The 19,908-nt window shown below is 36.5% G+C and overlaps 2 protein-coding genes across 2 annotated transcripts in view; one reads left to right on the top strand and one right to left on the bottom strand.

Annotated features, from left to right (window-relative positions):
- Positions 1-944: 944 nt before the first annotated feature.
- On the bottom strand, positions 945-15,335 carry LOC110457267 (putative leucine-rich repeat-containing protein DDB_G0290503). The gene is made up of 12 exons (XM_021508470.1): positions 15,244-15,335; positions 14,501-14,636; positions 14,014-14,201; positions 13,514-13,562; positions 12,918-13,005; positions 12,375-12,478; positions 7,433-7,704; positions 5,088-6,569; positions 4,554-4,593; positions 3,954-4,056; positions 2,896-2,999; positions 945-1,565 (listed from the first exon to the last, which is right to left on the bottom strand). The coding sequence occupies exons 2-12, from the start codon at positions 14,567-14,569 to the stop codon at positions 1,449-1,451; spliced, it is 2,616 nt and encodes an 871-aa protein (XP_021364145.1). The 5' UTR covers positions 14,570-14,636; positions 15,244-15,335; the 3' UTR covers positions 945-1,448.
- Positions 15,336-17,730: 2,395 nt separating this feature from the next.
- Positions 17,731-19,908, top strand: part of LOC110457266 (cyclin-dependent kinase 12-like) — a 28,470-nt gene continuing 26,292 nt past the window's right edge. Inside the window, exons 1-2 of the mRNA XM_021508469.1 lie at positions 17,731-17,980; positions 18,602-18,715. Of these exons, the coding sequence (XP_021364144.1) occupies positions 17,939-17,980; positions 18,602-18,715 (156 nt within the window). The 5' untranslated portion in view covers positions 17,731-17,938. The remainder of the gene's footprint in view (positions 17,981-18,601; positions 18,716-19,908) is intronic.

Genomic DNA, 19,908 nt, shown 5'->3' with positions numbered 1-19,908 from the left:
CATTTTCAAAAGATTGCAAAATAAGTTTTTAATTACTGTTTGTGTTCAAAACAATTTTAGCATAAAATTTGTTATTTTACTCAAATTTTTGTACTAACCTAATTTTGCATAGAATTTTAAATTTTGATACTTTGAGTCGGCTTATATTTGAATGCCAGGTTGCACAGGAAATGCTGGTCACACGATCTGAGATCAGACGAAGTGGTATTTGTTAATGAATAGGAAAATGAAAGTGGGTTACTTGATGCTACGAGGTGCCTTGATGCAGTATACATCATTATGCACAAACAAATGTACCCCTGACATAAATTGAGTGTTGATCACACAGATCAAAAGCATTAACAGAACATTGTATTTGCCTGATCATAAAGACAAGAATATGTCTAAAAAATGATACTAGTTTGTTTGTTCTAAAACAGCTTCAAAGCACAGCAATGATTAGGGGAAAAACACTTGCTGGGGCCACGGTGGTTTAGGTTTCTGACATTCTGCTACCACTAGCCCTCCACCACTGGGTCACAGGTTCGAGACCTACGTGGAGCAGTCGCCAGGTACTGACCGTATGTCGGTGGTATTACTCCAGGAACTCAAGCTTTCCTCCACCACCTGACCCTGGCACGTTCTTAAATGACCATAGCTATTAATAGGATGTAAAACCCCCAAAAAACTATCAAATGTTTATATGCTTAGGTTAAATTTTGAAAAGGTAAAAAGTATTAATAATAATCATGTATTTCACTTGATATACATGTAGAGCAGAGTGGGCGGCATTAATGTCAGATCAACATATTTCTAATTATTTCTAAATCCTCTGGAGAACAGATTTGTACCACATCATTACAGACATTTTTTTTTTTTTATCTGACAACTGTTGGAATAAGGAGGTTCAGCAACTGGACTTGATTGAGCTCAATAACCCTTTAATAATAATAAAACATGAACACTTTCAGTATAAAGATAGTACAACAATGTATTTTTGAAGTTCAGTACATCAGTGTTTATTACAAAGTATGAACAATGATTTTACCAATAATGTTGACAAACTGAGAGCTGCTAATAACGTACTTTTTATGAGAAAATGGTTATAAAATATGCTACAGTACCATATCCAACATAATCAACACCATGAGTTCTTACATTTAAATAATCCTTGGAATTTACATGTTGGCTATAAACAAACGACTGGACCAACGTCAAAATTAACTGATTCTTTCAAATATAAAATGACTGACTTGACCTCAATAAGATACACAAACCTGTAGGAAACCAATGTTAAATTATCACTTATTTCAGCTAAAACAATATATAATTTGTTTGAATTCAAATGATTAGTAAATCTATAATAAAGTATGCTTTACATTAGTTAAGAAACAAAGCAATAAAATTGATACCGGTAGTTCACTGGTATGCAATGAATCAGGTGTTTGCTGAAGACAACTATCCAATTTCTAAAGAATGTGTTTGCGTTTCTTATGGATAGACTCTGTCACTTGAGCATAGGTTGTACCAAAACTGTAGTCGGCTATAGGACGCTTGTTTCCCCTCTGGCAGTGACTTTGCTTTGGCTGAAAAGAAATACAATCCTGTACTTTAGCATTAGTAATTGTTTATTATGGTAATAGACCTAGTCAGAATGGATATGTATAAAGCATACTTGAAATAAATTCAATAATTCTTTTGACTTTGTACCTGTGTAAACATAATTTAAGGTCATAGGAGTGTATTGCTAAACGGAAATAGGAAGTACATTCCTAGTTGAAAATCCAATGTAGGGAGACAGTATCACAATTTCCGCATAATCTAATGTTTAATATTAAAGTGATGAATATTGTATGCTTATTATTGACAGAACGGTGTGTTGATTCAATATGAAAGAATTGCAAAGCAATCCAGGCATTAATTCAGTTGTCTTTTAATCAATGAGTCACATGTGTCCATTTTTCTGTACTTCAGAAACCGGCTACCTATTTCACTACTGTGAAGTTTTTCAAGAACGATAACTCTTGCATGCAATTACTATGTGTATATGCTTTTATTATAAAATGTCAATTTTAAATTGTTTATAGATAATTAATTGTACACAATTTCAGCATTTATGAAATTGATATACATTAATGCAATACTAATCTATGTTTGTATCATTTTTATTGACATTATTTTACAAAAAAATGTGTGTTTATTTTCAAAATTCACTCCTTTTTACATAAGTTTCCTTTTAAAATCCTTAAAACTCTGACAACTTATACTTTTTTTGTGGCAAAATTTTTTCTTTACTTCAAAGCAGTATACCTACAAAATTTGAATAAATTCTACTGAGAAATGGCGACACAATCCTATTGCCTTAAGTTGAATTCCAATGTTTTTCAACAATACCATCTACTTAAAGCAAGTTTATATATAATAACTGATTTGGATGAACCTTAAAATCTGACAGCACATAGTAAAACCGTCAATCGCTAGGCCATTCTGAAAGATTTTAAGGTTCTTCTCCATCTTAACTTGAAAACATTTTGCAAACTTCCTTCTATTGACTTCGTAACCTAAAATATTTTTGTTGTACTCAAAGAACCTTTTATTATAAAAGACCTAATGTGATAAAGAGTTTTCTTCCAGAATGGAACCAAACGAGTACTGCAGGGGCGAAACAAGATATGTCCATCCAGTGTCCATCGTATAGCGTACATGCTTACCAATTGCAAGTTGCATCAAAATCCAAATATATTTAAGTTTACTTGCTGAAACCAAGGTGTTAACAGACAGATAGTTGCTCCCCACACCATAATATGTCCCATGGAAAATTAGACAGGCATATAAAAACTGTTTTGCTGTTTCACCAATGGGGTTACTACATTTAATCACACGATTTCAATGAATTATATTTAAGGAATGTTTTACCTGTTTGTTGTAATTGTCCTGATCTTTGAAGGACCCAAGAATGCTGAGCAAATCATCATCATACTCCTTATATTGACCCTGGCTATTATCTAATTTTTTGGCAGCTGAAGAACAAATGTTACAAAGATAAAAAAAATTCTTAATTTCATGATACAGTTTAGCCTAGATAGTCCAATTACCTCTGTTCGTGGCAAAAATGGCTGGGTTGCAACATTTTTGTTTCGTAAATGGTTAATCTATCCCCATAACTGAGTAGCTCGACTGTAATCTATGATTAGTAAGAATAAAGATACCAGCTGTATACCAATAACTGTCAAACATTGGATTATTTAATTATTAAGAATTAATATAAGTATGTACTAGTACTTATACATGAATTTATAATAATAGTAAATTTAAAAGTATATATTTCATTTCAAAAGTTTATATATTTTATATTTCTTAATAGTTGCAGTCAATAGATGTACAGTATATCTTCTTCCCTTATTCCTTCACTTTAGTTTAGTATGTCATTTTGAATAAAACAATCAAGCAAATTAAAAACTGTTTAAACTAAATAAGTAATATACATTTTGACCTTGAATGACCTTGAAAACTTTGCACTTTGACTTTAACCTAAAGGTTAAGGTCTTGGTGATTAATACATGCAGGTATATTTCAAACTTCTTCAAAATGTATTCAACAGTTTTAAACTTAAGGCCTAGACAATACGTTATTAGACGATCCAAAGGACCCTTTTCTTTAAAGTCTCCTTTTTATTCAAAGGGGAGACATAATAATGATGTTATGGGGTAGAAATTTTAAGCCTATCTAATAAGAGGATTGGCCTTGAAATACGGAATGATCTTCATCTGTGGCAGAGTGGCCCCAGAAGTCTGATAGATGTCAACATCACCTGAGGTCATAGGTGTCAACAATCACAAGTATACAGTATTGCCAAAATTGCTAGGGCTACCAGAAGATGAATTTGTTTTAAAATAGTGTACTTATATTCGTTTGGAACCTAGGATTGATGCAGGTAACAAAAAATGAAACAACATTGTTATGTATCAGCATACCTGCTTCCAATGTTTGATAGCTTGGATTTCTGTCTCTCTTTACTTTCCGCTGGATGACAATCTTTGTTACAGAGAGTGATGGCGAGGACTCTCTACTGCTGGACTGAAATCGGATTTGTTTGAATAGTTACCAGCTGGTATGTGTTGCTGCAGTGAAACCAGGTTTTCAGCGATATATAGATGGTTTGGTTTCCATATAACTCTAGGGACATATTATATGTTTAAGAATTATTCTCAATTTGTTTTATTCCTTAATTAGATAACATGGAAACATAACATGGCAAAGAATCAAATCTGTAATTTGAATTTTCATATGTCTGTAAAACTTCAAATAAATTATGGGAGAAAACTGTTGCAAAAACTAAGTACTTACAATGACAAAATAATTGTGGAGTCAAAATACCATAGTTTAAACTATTTTAATGCAAAGAGATAATTGAATTTGAGCAAAAACCAAAATGTAGAGGATTAACCTGATTTCAAAGTGAAAATACAAATCTTTGACTCAAATAGAGAGACTTGCCAGATAGCTGTATCTAGTCTTGCATTAGTCCTTAATCATGTATACATACATACATTGCACATTGAATCTCAACTTACCATATCTTGGCTGTATTCATTACGCTGACCGTGCAATTCCCTATGAAACACAAGATTAAAAGAAAATTTGAAGAATAGCTAATGTATATAATGTAATTTAATTTTAGGGATTTGTTATAAGCAATCTGTTAAGAAACAGGACTGATGGAAAAATGTTGATTTATTCAGATACATGTAGGTTTGTGGTTTAAATGATATATTTCCTAATGGGCAGATTTCAACCTAATTGTAGTAATAACCTTCTTACTCCTTGGGGATCAAAAGTTATGAATAGGTCGAGAGGCTGACCCTCCAGGGGCTGAGGGGTCCGGTAAAAGAGGTTTAATGGGCTGATTTGCTTTCAATGACATCTACATTTGCTTCAAAATAACTGGGCAGATTTCTTACCTCATTCATGGCCTTTTGGCCATCTCCTATTTTAAACTACTTTGTCTCATTGATGAACAAATATGGAAACATACTCTAGAGGATGCAGAAATTAAAATGTAATTGTTATATACCAGAAGCTGCATGCTTCGTTTCCACAACCATTACCTTGAATTGATGAAGTTGCATGACCCAGACCGTGGATTTGCAATACTTGGTTTCTGATGGCATCTTACAGCTGACACTTCATCGCTGAAGTCGTACACTGATGCAGTTTTATGAGATACAGCTGGATGAGAATAGCATTGTACATTGGATTTAACAGTGTTGACTCTCAATATACCCTCTGGAGCCTTGAAGCCACTCTGTCTTGGAGTTCTGCTGTAGGTGCATTTGTCTGTATTTCGAAGGTTGCCTGTTGATTTGCTATAGTTTTCTTCTGTGTTCCATTGCCCAATAATATGCTTCTTGGATTCTTGCTGTGGTTCCTGAGTGAATGTTTGCCTGTTATCCAGTGTCATGACCTGTCTTGGTTCTTGCCTTCCATTTTGCATTTTTTCTGTGTGAGATGTCCGCTTCTGTTCTTGATGTGATGTATGCCTTGACTCAAGCTGTGGCATCCCGAGTGGATTATTCTGCCTTCTTTGTTGGTACGACATGTTGCTATCATAGCTACCACTTCCTTCTTGTCTGCCATCTTCTTGACAAGCACTTTGCATGCTTGAAATTCTCTGGGAATTTCTCTGCTCAGTGTAGTTATTATGAGAATCCTGTCCTTTTTCTTCCATTGCAGTTTCCTTTGTTTCCAACAGCCTTTGTGACCTTCGCTGAGGTTGAGCACTTCCTCTAGGTTTGGACTTTGGTGCTTGTTTCTGTTCATCAGAAGACTGAGATTGTTTGTCATTAGCATACAGTTTATTTGATATCTCCTGTTCTTTTCGCTGTGGGTATACTGTAGCTACTGGAGATGGATTAGTTTTACTGAACAGCTGTTTTGCTGTCCAACCTGATGACCTAATGTTACCAGGTGAAATGAATGAAGATTTTTTACCATGTTCAAATGCTATAAAATTAAGACCTTTGTCCTGGTTGTCATTCTCCATTTCTTGAAACTCTAATAATTTAGAATGAAGCATACCTGATCTTCCAGGGGGGAGTTGACAGTCTCTCTTACTTTGGCTCTCTTCATTTCTCTGGTTTATTTCCTTTCTTATTCTTTCAATTTCTTTAATATGGTTGTTATGCATCTCATTCAACTGATCCTGAATTTTTTTGGGCACAGATTCATGATAGTCAGAAAATCTCTGTCTATTTTTCCCAATCCACAAGGGTTCTTCATGTTCAGTATTCAATGAAGAGTTTTTTTCTGAAGATTCTGCTGACTTTTCTTTAAACTTCTGGTCAATGAAGCTCTTTATGTTGTCTTGATGTGTATTGATATTCTCCTTCAACTGCTGACAATGGTTCTCATACAGTTGTTTAGACTGTTCGATGCTCTCCTGTACATTATCTTCAAAGCCAACCCGCATGAACTTCTTGAGATCCTCAGTTTGTCTCTGTGTTGAATATACTTTTTCCCTGCAAGAATTCTCTAGTTCATATTTGTGTTGATCCAATTCTTGTCGCAGTATCAATAGTTCATCTAAAACACTGTACAAAAGGTAAAAGGAAATGAACTCAGGTTAAATATTGACAAAAAGGTCTTAACTAATCAGTAAAAGTACCTGGAACAATCAACCTCTAAAGCAGTAGGTTTAAGCTGAATTTCAAGATATTTACAAGTTCACTTCTCACCTTTGTTTAAGCTCAACTGATATTTACAAGCTAGTTCACTTCTCACCTTTGTTTAAGCTCAACTGATATTTACAAGTTCTCTTCTCACCTTTGTTTAAGCTCAACTGATATTTACAAGTTCACTTCTCACCTTTGTTTAAGCTCAACTGATATTTACAAGTTCTTTTCTCACCTTTGTTTAAGCTCAACTGATATTTACAAGTTCTCTTCTCACCTTTGTTTAAGTTCAACTGATATTTACAAGTTCACTTTTCACCTTTGTTTGCACTTAAAATTTGAACATTCTTTAATACATTATATGTTGGTAATATCTTTTATGAGAACAGAAATGAAACATGGAACCAAAACATTTTAAGTGATTGCAAGATTAAATCCCTAATTAATTTTGAAAAATAGATGTTCTAATACACTATAATTGCCAGATATACTTTGTGGTTTAATACATTTCATATAAAAGTCCTTTTGAAATCTTAGTGTTTGAAAAGGAATATGTTTTCAGCTTTTTATTGTTTTGAATTGATAGATCATGATTTAATTGTGAATATCTGCTTACCTGGTGACTGTAATCAAAGTTTGATTCAGAACATCAGCTATATGACAAAATCAGGAATAAACCAGTAAACTATTAGAAACAATTTCTTTTGTATCCTATACATTGTTGTAATCAACAGGGTTTTTCTGCTGTTTTAATTTAATTCTCCCTCATATATCCATTTTACCGTTTATCATCTGTGCCTGTCTGTGCTCTTACTGCATCCTGAACTTCAAGGTGTAGCTGGTGCTGCTGATCCTGTCCCTCTCTCTGCTGGTGAATCATCTCTTTTTGATGATCCAGTAGCTCAGAAGTAATGTCTGAAAGCCTCTCCAGTTTCTCCTTGGTCACAGCCTGATGCTGGTCTACAACTTCCTTCATTGACTGGACGACATTTCTAAATCCCATTTCATGTGCATCTTTTACCTGTTGTTCTAGTTCTTGGATTCTGTCAACTTTCTGGGGGAAACAAAATCAAGCTTAAGGAGTATTGTTATGGGCCATGCTACTCTCATTGGATCAAACTTGGGGCATTTTTACACTCAGAACAATGTTGTCGATATCTTTTATGTTTTTTTCATCCTTACAATTTTTTCAGAAAAAAAACAAAGGTATGAGTTTCTATAAACAAGAGGCCCAGAGGGCCTGTATCACTAACCTTGATATCTAGGCAATCATGGCAAAATATTCTCCAAATGAGATCCAAGGGAATATGCCAGACCCCACTGCCAATTCTTGTATGTCTGTATTAGATTTTTTATGCCCAGCAATTTAATGTATGGTTTTGCCAATAATGGGGTGGGGATCTTAACTGTTTCCAAGCTGTGATTCAGAAACTAGATCCCTAGGGTTGTGGCCAGACCCCAGGATCAATTCCAATATCATGACTGCATTCGTCTCTTTATGCCCAACAATTGTATATATAGTTTTGGGGTGGGGATCTTAAACCATTTTGAAGTTATGACCCAGGGGTTAAGTCTCCAAGGGTATCCTGGAAGCATATGTGCATTCATCTCTTTTTACTCTGCAATTGTATATATGCATGGTTATAGGGTGGGGATCTCAACTGTTTCCAAGCTGTGACTAAGTAACTAGGTCCCTAGGGGTTCGGTCAGACCCCAGGGTCTATTCTAATACCATGACTATTTTTGTCTCTTTATGCCAAGCATTTGTATATATAGTTCTGAAGTGGGGATCTCAACCGTTTCAAAGTAATGACCCAGGGACTATGTCTCAAAGGGTGAGGCCAAACCCTAGGCCATTCTGGAAGCAAATGTGCATGCTTCATTTTATACTCAACAATTGTGGATGGTTATACCGTGGGGATCTCAACCATTTCCAAGTAATACACTTTCTTTGGGGGTCAGCCCCACCATTTGTACAATTTTGAATCCCCACCACCTAGGGATGCTTCCAGTCAAATATGGTTGATATCCAGTGCATAGTTTTATAGAAGAAGTTGTTTGCAGCAATATAGCCATATATCCCACTTTTGGCCCCACCCCTCAGCCCCCTGGGAGGTCAGCCCAACCATTTGTACAATTTTTAATCTCCACTACCGAGGGATGCTTCCATTCAAATATGGTTGATATTTATCTCTCCATTCAAATATGGTTGATATTCATCTCTTAGTTCCAGAGAAGAAGTCGCTTAAATCAATATAGCCCAATTGCCCCCTTTTGGCCCCGCCTTTCAGGTCCCTGGGGGGCCAGACCTACGGTTTCTACAAAGTTGGTTCCCCTTCACCCAAGGATACTTTAGACCAATTATGGAACAAATCCTATCATTCCTACAGAATAAGAAGGATTTTAAAGAATTTGCTATGTTTCCCATATTTGGCCCCACCAGGGGGGGCCAGACCCACGGTTTATACAAAATTGGTTCCCCTTTACCCAAGGATGCTTCAGACTAAATATGGAACAAATCCTTTTATTCCAACAGAAGAAGAAGGATTTTAAAGAATTTACTTTGTGTTCCCTACGGGGCCCCACCCCTCAGGGGCCAGAACCACAGTTTATACAAAATTGGTTCCCCTTCCACCAAGGATGCTTCAGACCAAATATGGAACAAATCCTTTCATTCCTACAGAAGAAGAAGGATTTTAAAGAATTTGCCCCTTAGCACCCACCATTTATACATAATTTGTTCCCCTTCCCCTAAGGATGCTTCCGACCAAATTTGGTCAAAATCTGCTCAGTCGTTTTTAATATCATTTTACATCAATGAAATAAATATCATAAGAAATATATAAAAAAAAAATATTCAGAGATCGATTTTCGGAGCATGAACATCGTTTTTTTTCCAGATTTTTTGGGTGCGCAAAATATTCGAGTAGAAACTTTTTTCCCGATTTTCAGCCTCAAAAAGTACCTGCTCAAATTACACAGGTGCGCAAATTACATGGGTTTTTACGGTAGTAGCGATTTTAAGGAAAAGATGACGGACGACGGACACCGCGCCATGGCATAAGCTCACTTGCCCTTCGGGCAGGTGAGCTAAAAATGACTTATTAAAGCTTTTTTCACGTGGGGAAAGTTTCCGATTCAAAGTTACAGTTTTTGCAGTGGTATGGGGATCCTACCCTATATCAAATAATAGACACTGTTGAACGGTTGCATACTATGCTTGCACCATGGTACATGTTTTAATCATCAATATAATAAAGCAAATCAGATTGCTTTGTGGGCTCTGTAGGAGACCTTCAGTGTGCCAGACTGGATGCGTCAGGCATCATTGCTTCAAAAGTATTGCCCAGACATAGTTCCAACATGGTAAAGATTCATAACCTTGACCTTGAAATTATGACCATAGGTAAAAGTTGGAACCAATGCTTGGTTCACTATCAAACAAGAGGCCCAGAGGGCCTGTATCGCTCACCTGAATATGTTTAAAATAATTGGTATGAAGTAGGATCTGTAAGTACATATGAAATTTCAGAAAGATCCATCCAGTACTTGAGATATAGCGAGAACAAACTTCAAACAGAGCCCCAATCCAATGCAACCTAGGGGGGGTCATACCCACCAATTATACAAAATTAAGTCCCCTTGACCTCAGGGTGCTCCAGACTAAATAAGGATAAAATACCATAATCCCGATGGTCGAAGAAGGATTTTAAAGGTTTTACCTCTATTTCTCATATTGGGCCCCGCCCTTCTGCCCCTTGGGAGACCACATCCACTGCTTATACAAAATTGAGTCCCTTTTGCCTAAGGATGCTCCAGACTAAATTAGGATAATGTCCCTTAATCCCTATGGTAGAAGAAGGATTATAAAGGTTTTACCTATATTTCCCCTATTGGGCCCCGCCTCTCAAGCCCCTGCGGGGCAAAACCCACGTTTTATACAAAATTGGTTCCCCTTCACCCAAGAATGCTTCAGAACAAATATGGAACAAATCCTTTTAGTTGTACAGAAGAAGAAGGATTTTAAAGAATTTGCTATATTTCCCCTATTTGGCCCCGCCCCTCAGGCCCCTTGGGGGCCACACCCATGGTTTATACAAAATTGGTTCCCCTTCTCCCAAGGATGCTTCAGACTAAATATGGAACAAATCCTTTTATTCCTACAGAAAAAAAAGGATTTTAAAGAATTTAATATATATTTCCCGTTTAGCCCTGCGCCTCAGCCCCCAGGGGTGCCAGACCTACTGTTTATACAGAATTGGTTCCCTTTCACCCAAGACACTTCAGGCCAAATATGGAACAAATCCTTTTATTCCTACAGAAGAAGAAGGATTTAAAAGAATTTGCTATATTTCCCCTATGGGGCCCCGCCCCTCAGCCCCCAGGGGGCCAGACCCACAATTTATACAAAATTGGTTCCCCTTCACCCAAGGATGCTTCAGACCAAATATGGACCAAATCCTTTTATTCCTACGGAAGAAGGATTTTAAAGAATAACTTGCTATGTTTTCCCTATTTGGCCCCGCCCCTCAGGCCCCTGGGGGCCACACCCATGGTTTATACAAAATTGTTTCCCCTTCTCCCAAGGATGCTTCAGACTAAATATGGAACAAATCCTTTTATTCCTACAGAAGAAGAAGGATTTTAAAGAACTTGTTGTATTTCCCGTTTGGCCCCGCCTCTCAGCCCCCAGGGGGGCCAGACCTATGGCTTATACAAAATTGGTTCCTTTTCACCCTAGAATGCTTCAGACCAAATATGGAACAAATCCCTTCATACCTATACAGAAGAAGAAGGATATTAAAGAATTTGATATATTTCCCCTATTGAGCCCCGCCCCTCAGCCCCCAGGGGGGCCAGACCCACCATTTATACAAAATTTGTTCCCCTTCTCCCAAGGATGCTTTTGACCAAATTTGGTCAAAATCTGCTCAGCCGTTCATGACAAGTAGCGTTTTAAAGGAGAAGTTGACGGACGGACGACGGACGCTGCGGTATGGCATAAGCTCACCATGGTCCTTCAGACCAGGTGAGCTAAAAATAGTTAAAAATTTTGGATTCTCCATGACATTGGTCTTGGGAATATGACCTTGCATTTTGGGTCAAGGTCATGACACACTCTTGGATTATGGATAACAATCCTTTAAAGTACAAATCAAAGTAAGAACTGCAAAGTTATAAGTCTGACACAATATTCTATTGGATGCCCCATGACCTTGAACTTGGGGATACAACCTTCTAGCAAGGTCATGACACACCATTTATTACAGGCAGCAATCCTATGAAGTTTAATAAGAATCCAAGCAAGTGTTACAAAGTTATGAGCCAAACACAATATTGTGGATGGAAAGATGAACGAATGGAGAGAAGGGCAGACGGGCGTACAGTGCCAAACCATGATATGCTTTGCACTTCATGTGGACATATAAAATTAATTGCAAATTAATTGTTTCCCTTTGCCTATATTCCAATTGTTTTAAAGAATTAAAGAAGTAATGAAAGCTCTGCATGCTACTTATAGTTACAAACAAAAGCATGGCCTGAGAAATAGACCCTGCCTGTCAAATTGTTTTGCAGGAATAAAAATCACCTTCACAATTACCCTCAAGAGTTTAATAGGCTTACTTAAAAAACAAAAGGGAAAATTTCCCCATCTTTTGATGGATCAATAATGCAAGTTTAATTTTCACAAGTCTTAATTAATTACAAATTCAAGTAACAGACCTGTTTTATTTCATGCTCCAAGATGTTTTGTTGATGGCTTTTCTGATCACGTTTCTGTACAGCAGCAATCATTTTCTCATAGTTCTTCTGTATATTTTGTGAAACTGCAACATAGTTTTTCTTTCAAAACACCTAAGAATGCAGTGATGATCACCTTGTAAGTAAGTAGTACAGTACAAGTGGTGGTCATAAATATTAACTATCAAATTGTTATTTGGTATAAACTGATCTTCACAGGACTTGAAAAATGAGAATAATTATTGACATTTGACCTCAAACTGGAACTAAATTGAGCCTTTGTGAGTATCATGGTCTTAAACTCACTGTGCAAGCGTGATCATAAAAATATTGTTCAGACAGATTTTCTTTCATGAAATAAATCAACAATTTAGTCATGAAATACGGTGAACCAAAGTTCCCTGGCCCCTGGAATGGGATGCTGTATGTTTTAGTTACTTTTGTTTTAATTATATTTGTGGTAAAAATCAAACGTACGTATCTAAACCATTGGATTCATAAATTTATTCATGTTATGTTGCTTACTTGAAGACATGATTACAGACAGTTTGTCATCTGTGGTGTTGGTTGATCTACTCAGGATATCTTGCATGTTATTCATAGTGCACTTTACCTGTAAGGTGAACAATTATACCTTATATGCTTAATAATGACATATTATTATCATTATGATAAAGAGCACAACTACAGTAAATCTAAACAATGACCTAACAACAGCAACTCAGACAAATGAATACTCTATCTAATTGATAGTTACTAAAGCAAGTCAAACACTTCCATCTCACTATCAATATGCATACATTGCTATTTACTTGCACTATCAAGCATTGCGTTTTTTTATTTCAGGTTACTGATTCCAAATAACCTAATTCCTGTTCACAAAATGTCTGTTAACATGAGTGTATCATTTCAAATTTAGAGTATGAGGCTTCTTCCAGATTTAAAAAAAAAATGCAACAATAGTCTTCCCTGTGAGTCCTGACTGAAAATCTATTGAGCATGGGTGCTAGTTTTGATGAATAATAGAATCCTGGCTAATAACAAAAACTTTATTCCAGTACAATACACCAGTAATATTTCTGAACATCAGGTGTATTTTCTTAAGATTTTAAATTGCTTACATCTTCTGAACAATCTTTTACTGTCTTTACAACCACATTCAACAGGTCTCTGCAAATAAAACAATCCTTTCAAACATTTTCAAGACTTTTTTATCCATGTCATTTTAATCTAATGTTTCAATATTTACAAGTCTACAAGTAAATGGTAAATTCTGACCCTTCTGAATGACTCAATTATACCCCCATGCCCCACTGACCCATTTTGAACAACGCACCTCAATGGTAATTAATTCCCTAAGGGGATATTTTGGACATAGAATGATATGAACATTAAAATACTTAAAACTAAATTTACTGATGATGTTTGCTAAATTAAAACAAATACAGTACCAGGTACTAGAAGTTTATGTGTCAAAAAAAAATGAAAAGCTTTTGGCTCATTTAGCACTTTTCTAAAATTGACATAGCTGACAGATAATGTGGAGCCCCTATATTTATTTGATATAAATACTTCTATTTCAATATGTTAAGCACAAAATATTGTTTTTCAAGTTCAGTACCTTTCATCTCGTTCTCTTGCTTTGGCTTTGTTAAACTGTAGCTGTTGTAGGAAATTAGACTTCGTAGAAACAGCAGAGCTGGGGTGATCACTCTTCGAAGATTTTTGGTGGATATTTCCATGTCCTCTAGATTGATGGTTACCATTTACAGACATGTAATTATCTAAGAATCTTCTGCGCCCCTGCGACTGGAAAACAAATTCCACAATTGTGTCCATTGAATATTGTTTTATTTAAACTTTATACCTTTCAACGATGAACAAAATAGAGATTTTTTAAGAGAATTGAACAATATTTGTTAACTTCTATAACAAAGTAAATTTAATTTAAATGTAAATAAATCATCAGACAATTTTGATTGTATATCAGGAGTCATTACATTTTTGTTCAAGTATGACAATTTTGACACAACAAATGAGAAATATTATATAGTACTGTACTAAAATGCATCTGTGATCTATGAGGCTGGTTTAAGAAAGTTTCATACACTTTGTACTTCTGACCCACTGGATAGCTGTTGAGAATTGAAAGCATCCTGTGAATTTTGAGTCATCATTTCATTGTACTGTGAGTTCTGTAGTTGAGATAAACTTTCATTTCCTTCAGCATATTCATGTCGCTCGCTGCAGAACAAATACAAAGAATTTTGGATTATAAACCTGAACATGGAAGGCATATAACATGTTGAAAATAATGATGCAAAGTCTGAGCATGAGCATAGATTAAATTATTCATCAGTGCACGAAGATTTAGAAATCAGCAAAAGATCAAAGCAACAAATCTGAAGGTGTGGTAGGGTGCAGGAAGAGACTGCAGCTCCAATGACGGTAACTAAATAATGAGGGTCTTCCAATGGATGGCAGCAGATCAATTTTGGTCTCTTCATTCAATGTCCTCTCAGTAAAAGACACAGTAGAAAACTCCTGTTTCTGCAGGGGATCCTACATTAGTGGCCTTTTACGATACACATGCAATGGGATACAGCAGGTCTATTATTGATCTCTCAGTGTCCCCTTAACAGAAGAAAAGGAAGGAACCACCCTCAATTCTGTAGAGTGGGGGGGGGGGGGGGGGGGGGGGGGGGGGGCACTCTGGTTGCCTCTTACAACCATGCAGTGGGATACAGCAGGCTTATTCTACTAGACTCAGTCCATCTTGGATATGCTAGGGTTACGCTCACTTTTGCTCTCTGCATCCCCGGAATATGTCACAGCAAAATCAAAAGCTTACCTTCTGGATGAGACAAGGAAGACTTTGAAGTTGGGTGTAGCTCCTTCGTAATATATATAAAGGAGAGGTATCAGCCTGCGATTGGTCAGGTGTTTTTTTTACCTGAGACCAATCAAATAGCTAGCAGCATGCCTTTAATTTTGGTATGAAATATTCCAGAGAGAGTGTAGTAGGAATAGTGATAAAGATAGTGCAGAAAGAAGTTTTTTACAATCTGAGACAAGATAACCTGGTAAAGATTCCAAAGGTGAACACCTCCACATATGGTAAAAGATCTTTCCAATTTGCTGCCTCCCAGGTGTGGAACAGCCTACCAAATGAACTTCGATTAGCTGAAAACTATAAGTCGTTTCGTGGGCTGCTCCACACCTGGAACAAAAATGTCTGCTCATGTGCTATCTGCACACACCATATAGTGTGAGTTGTCCCCCTTTGGAATCTACCTACATGTTTTATATAACAACTATTTAATTTAATTTCACTGCTGCTTGTGTTATTTAATTTAATGTACTTCAGTAATATACTTATTATATAATTGATATTTATTTTAGATTTGAGCTCCATCATCTAAAAGATCATTACTTTTTTACAATATCATAATTATAGCTTTTGTTTCTATTTATGACTTCATTGTCTCTTTTTAATTCACACTATATTAGTGTATATCCTGTAAATTTTTACACTTTGCTACATTAGCATATATGTACATTACACTAGTATATAGTGTCTTAACTTGTCTTTCATAACACTTGTGCGACATACAAGTGTGATATTATATGCTCTACTGTATAATTTTAGCATATCTAATTTGAATTGTTGTCCTGATTTTATAGTTATTCATAAGTACTGTGATCCTTGTTAAATTTTATATATGTTTTGTCGCAAGAATAGCACTACAGTGCTAATGTTATTATGTTACATGTATATGCGACGTTAAATAAAGCTTCTTGAATCTTGAATCTTGAAAGTCGCTGGGGCTCCAACCCGCAACCCTTGGCTCTCCAACCCCAGGCTCTACTACTGAGCTAAACGAAAATTCCCTACAGCTGACTCTTGTAAGGCAACCTAATCTATGCACATCTTTCACACTATTCCCCCCTTTCTTCTAATACCAACCCAGGTTCTTTGACTCCCGCCAAGGGTTCTCCTACCTTGAACGGGGAGGGTCAATGTCACCAATTTGTAGTAGGATGAGGAATAGTGATAAAGATGGTGCCAAAACTGGGGCTTGAACCCACAACCCTTGGCTCTCCAGCTCGATGCTCTACCGCTGAGCTAAAGGGAAATTCCCTACAGCTGATGCTTGTAAGCTAACCTAATCAATGAACATCTTTTACAACCAGTTTCGAGGGTGGACTGAGTCCAGTATAGTGTCATGTTGAACTATTCGGGGTATACCTGGTATAGGAATTCTGAGAGCAGACAGAGAACAATTTTTAATGCGACTGGTTTTATTCCTTCGGAAATTGAGGTGAAAGGGCCTCTAAGAGGTCTAGTGGCATACCGCCCTATCATATGTATAAAATGAAATGTAGGAGACAGGTCTTGTGTCATCTCAAGTATTTTTTATATTTTAGTATTCCATTCAGCTTAATGCGTGTAAAGAAATTTTAATTAAAGGTCATTTTAAAACTATTCATTTTTAAATTCAGCAAAAAGTGTTAATCATAAAATGAAATCAAATTCTAGTATGATTGAAGCTGTGAGCCAATTTTTACCAAGTGTAGTTTGCAAAATGTGCATGTGGTCAAGCTAGAAAAAAGATGCCCTAACATTTTTTACAATATATTAACACCACTAGTAGGCACTAGTAGGCACTACTTGGCGATAATGTACTATAACTTGAACAATTCTATAAAAATGTGTATTGATACAATGTACATTAGTATGGAAAGAAGAAATTAAGATGTTGGGTTTATTTTTTTTCATTTGTAAATATTGCTCTTTTTTTCACCAAGCTTGAAAAAATATTACACATACAGCCAAAATTCTGATGTTTATATTGCCCCCAAAAATATGAATTTAATGTGTGATTTGATTGTTACTTTCGAAACATTTCTATTCAAAGCTTACCTCAAGTTATTTGAAAACAATTCCCTGGTTGTAAGTTGATTTAAATACATGACGTCTCCTAAAACAGGAAAAAAGACAATAAAAAAGACTTTGACATCAAAGCAATAATCTCAACATCTTTAAAAAGAAATCAGTAAGTCTATCGTCCTACTGACAGTTTATTTCAGTACAACATACTTACAGCAGTTAACAGCTTCAGTCTACAGTCCAAACAGTACCTACTGAGTAGCCACTGTTTGTCTACTTGACTCAGTACTCAGTAGCTCATTGCAAATTTTATGATCCAGCAGACGACAGCAGCTGGTTGGTGTGTATTTGGACTTTACTGCTAATTATATCTTAAAGATCCGAAATATTCCGAATGTGCTCGGTGCACCTTGCTCGGATAGGACACTGCTATTGATTGGCTTAGCGTAACCACCACTAACTACGATTTGTTTACACCGCCATTAAACACTCGCATTGAAACCGGGCTTCTTGGTAACTCGAGTTCAGGCCCCACGAGATCATCTGATAACGAATTAAGTCAAAGGCCCGGATGATTTCTTTAATGAACATAAGTTATATTAACTGAGTTGTATCGGTGTGACAAACCGGATTTGATTTGCCCGTCCTGCGAAGGATGGCAAAAAAGAAGATGACGGAACAAATCGTCGGAACGTGGGTGAGTAATCAGTAGATTTCTGTATTAGCTCCTACTGTTCAGCTATCAGCACCGTGAATTGTTGTCAAAGCAGGAGTGGAATGTGTTTATATTGTTAATATTATTGTTGTGTATGCATGACAGCTGTCAACAATAAACCAGGGATAAATATTTGACATGGAAAATATCAGATCAAATGAAATTATCATTGTAATCGTTTAGACTACTGTTTGTTATGGGAGAAGGCAAATGAGAGGGGGAGGTGTATTGGAGCAAGTTTTAATTGCACATAGGATCACAATTGCTGTATAGCTTAGCGCCAGGAGGAGGAGGAGGAGGGGCAGAATATTTTATGGCGAAGCAGGTTGGGAGTCGCTGGTTTTAACCCCATTGTAATTATATAAACAGTTCACAATACTCTCATATATGTTACCATATTTAAAGCCATTTTATTTTATGATCTTTAACATTTGTATTTGTTTAATAGCAATGATATCTAAGATTCCTCTAAATTTGACGATAATCATAGTTATAATATGTTAGTCTACTCTAGTTAGCTATAAGAATAAGTTTGATTTAATTTAGAATTAAATTTAATTATGCTTCTTAACTGGTAATATACAATGTATCTGATTATTCCAGTTTCCATCTGGATACTATGGCCATTTCCGCAGCAAGTCCAGGAACGACTTTTGTAACGAATATCGCAATCTTGCAAGACCACAACCACCAAAGCAATTCTTCAACAGGTCAAAGGTAATTCTAACATCAACCCTGAAAATCCACACACTATGGTTTTTATCTATATAGTTTTCTGAATTATTAATTGTCTTATAATAAAAAGGACTCACTGTCCCAAATTCAAGTTCAAGTTCTTCATTACTTTAAGTCGGTTGACTTATCAGTTATAACATATATACAAAACAATACAGAGACAACATACAATATGATACACACACACATACACACACGCCTACACACACACCGTGGAGAGTGAACACTTACCAGCAATCAGCTCAGATCTCCTTTTGATTGCTTGTACTAAAAATTCGCCCAGATTTCTAATGTCAGATATGTCCTATATGTATGTATATTAGCATTATGATTGATGGGGAAAAGTGTTTTCCAAAGTGAAAATGAGTGGCAGCAATTTCTGTTGAGCTTTTAAAACAATGAAATACAATGGCGTCATAATAGTATTTGTTGTAAATACTGAATCATTTTCACAAAATCTGTAACTTATTATTGTATTTTTAGCTCACCTGGCCCAAAGGGCCATGTGAGCTTATCCCATGGTGCAGCGTCCGGCGTCCGGCAACTTTTTCCTTTAAAATGCTACTTGTCCTGAATGGCTCAGAGGATTTTGACCAAATTTGGTCAGGAGCATCATTGGCCAAAGGGTTCTCAGTTTTGTATAAACGGAGGGTATAACCCCCCTGGGGGCAGAGGGGCGGGGCCAAATAGGGGGAAAATAGGTAAATCTTTAAAAATCTTCTTCTTCTCAACCAATAGAAGGATTTTGACCAAATTTGTCCTAGAGCATCTTTGGACAAAGGAGACTCAAGTTTGTATAAACGGAGGGTGTGGCCTCTTTGGGGGCAGAGGGGCGGGGCCAAATAGGGGAAGTAGAGGATTTTTTCTCTCCTACTATACAAGTGAAGGGATTTAAACCAAATGCAGTCTGAAGCTTGGTCAGGAGCATCATTGGCCAAAGGGTTCTCAGTTTTGTATAAACGGACGGTATAGCCCCCCCTCGGGGCAGAGGGGCGGGGCTAAATAAGGGGAAAAAAGGTAAATCTTTAAAAATGTTCTTCTTCTCAACCAATTGAAGGATTTTGACCAAATTTGTCCTAGAGCATCTTTGGACAAAGAAGACTCAAGTTTGTATAAACGGAGGGTGTGGCCCCTCTGGGGGCGGAGGGGCGGGGCCCAATAGGGGAAATAGAGGA

This window comes from Mizuhopecten yessoensis, unplaced genomic scaffold (assembly GCF_002113885.1).
Source record: "Mizuhopecten yessoensis strain PY_sf001 unplaced genomic scaffold, ASM211388v2 scaffold9073, whole genome shotgun sequence".
Classification (NCBI taxonomy): Eukaryota; Metazoa; Mollusca; class Bivalvia; order Pectinida; family Pectinidae; genus Mizuhopecten; species Mizuhopecten yessoensis.
Note: the sequence above shows the minus strand (reverse complement) of the source record. Positions and strands in the feature narration are given on the sequence as shown.

What these genes read in the sequence shown, in the direction of transcription:
- LOC110457267 (XM_021508470.1), bottom strand. Translation starts at nt 14,569, where the DNA reads ATGATGACTCAAAATTCACAGGATGCTTTCAATTCTCAACAGCTATCC. An exon ending in GTGGGTCAGAAGTACAAAGT is followed by an intron (nt 14,202 to 14,500) that starts GTATGAAACTTT and finishes TTTGTTTTCCAG; the next exon opens with TCGCAGGGGCGCAGAAGATT. An exon ending in ACAGGCACAGATGATAAACG is followed by an intron (nt 6,570 to 7,432) that starts GTAAAATGGATA and finishes CCTTTTGTACAG; the next exon opens with TGTTTTAGATGAACTATTGA.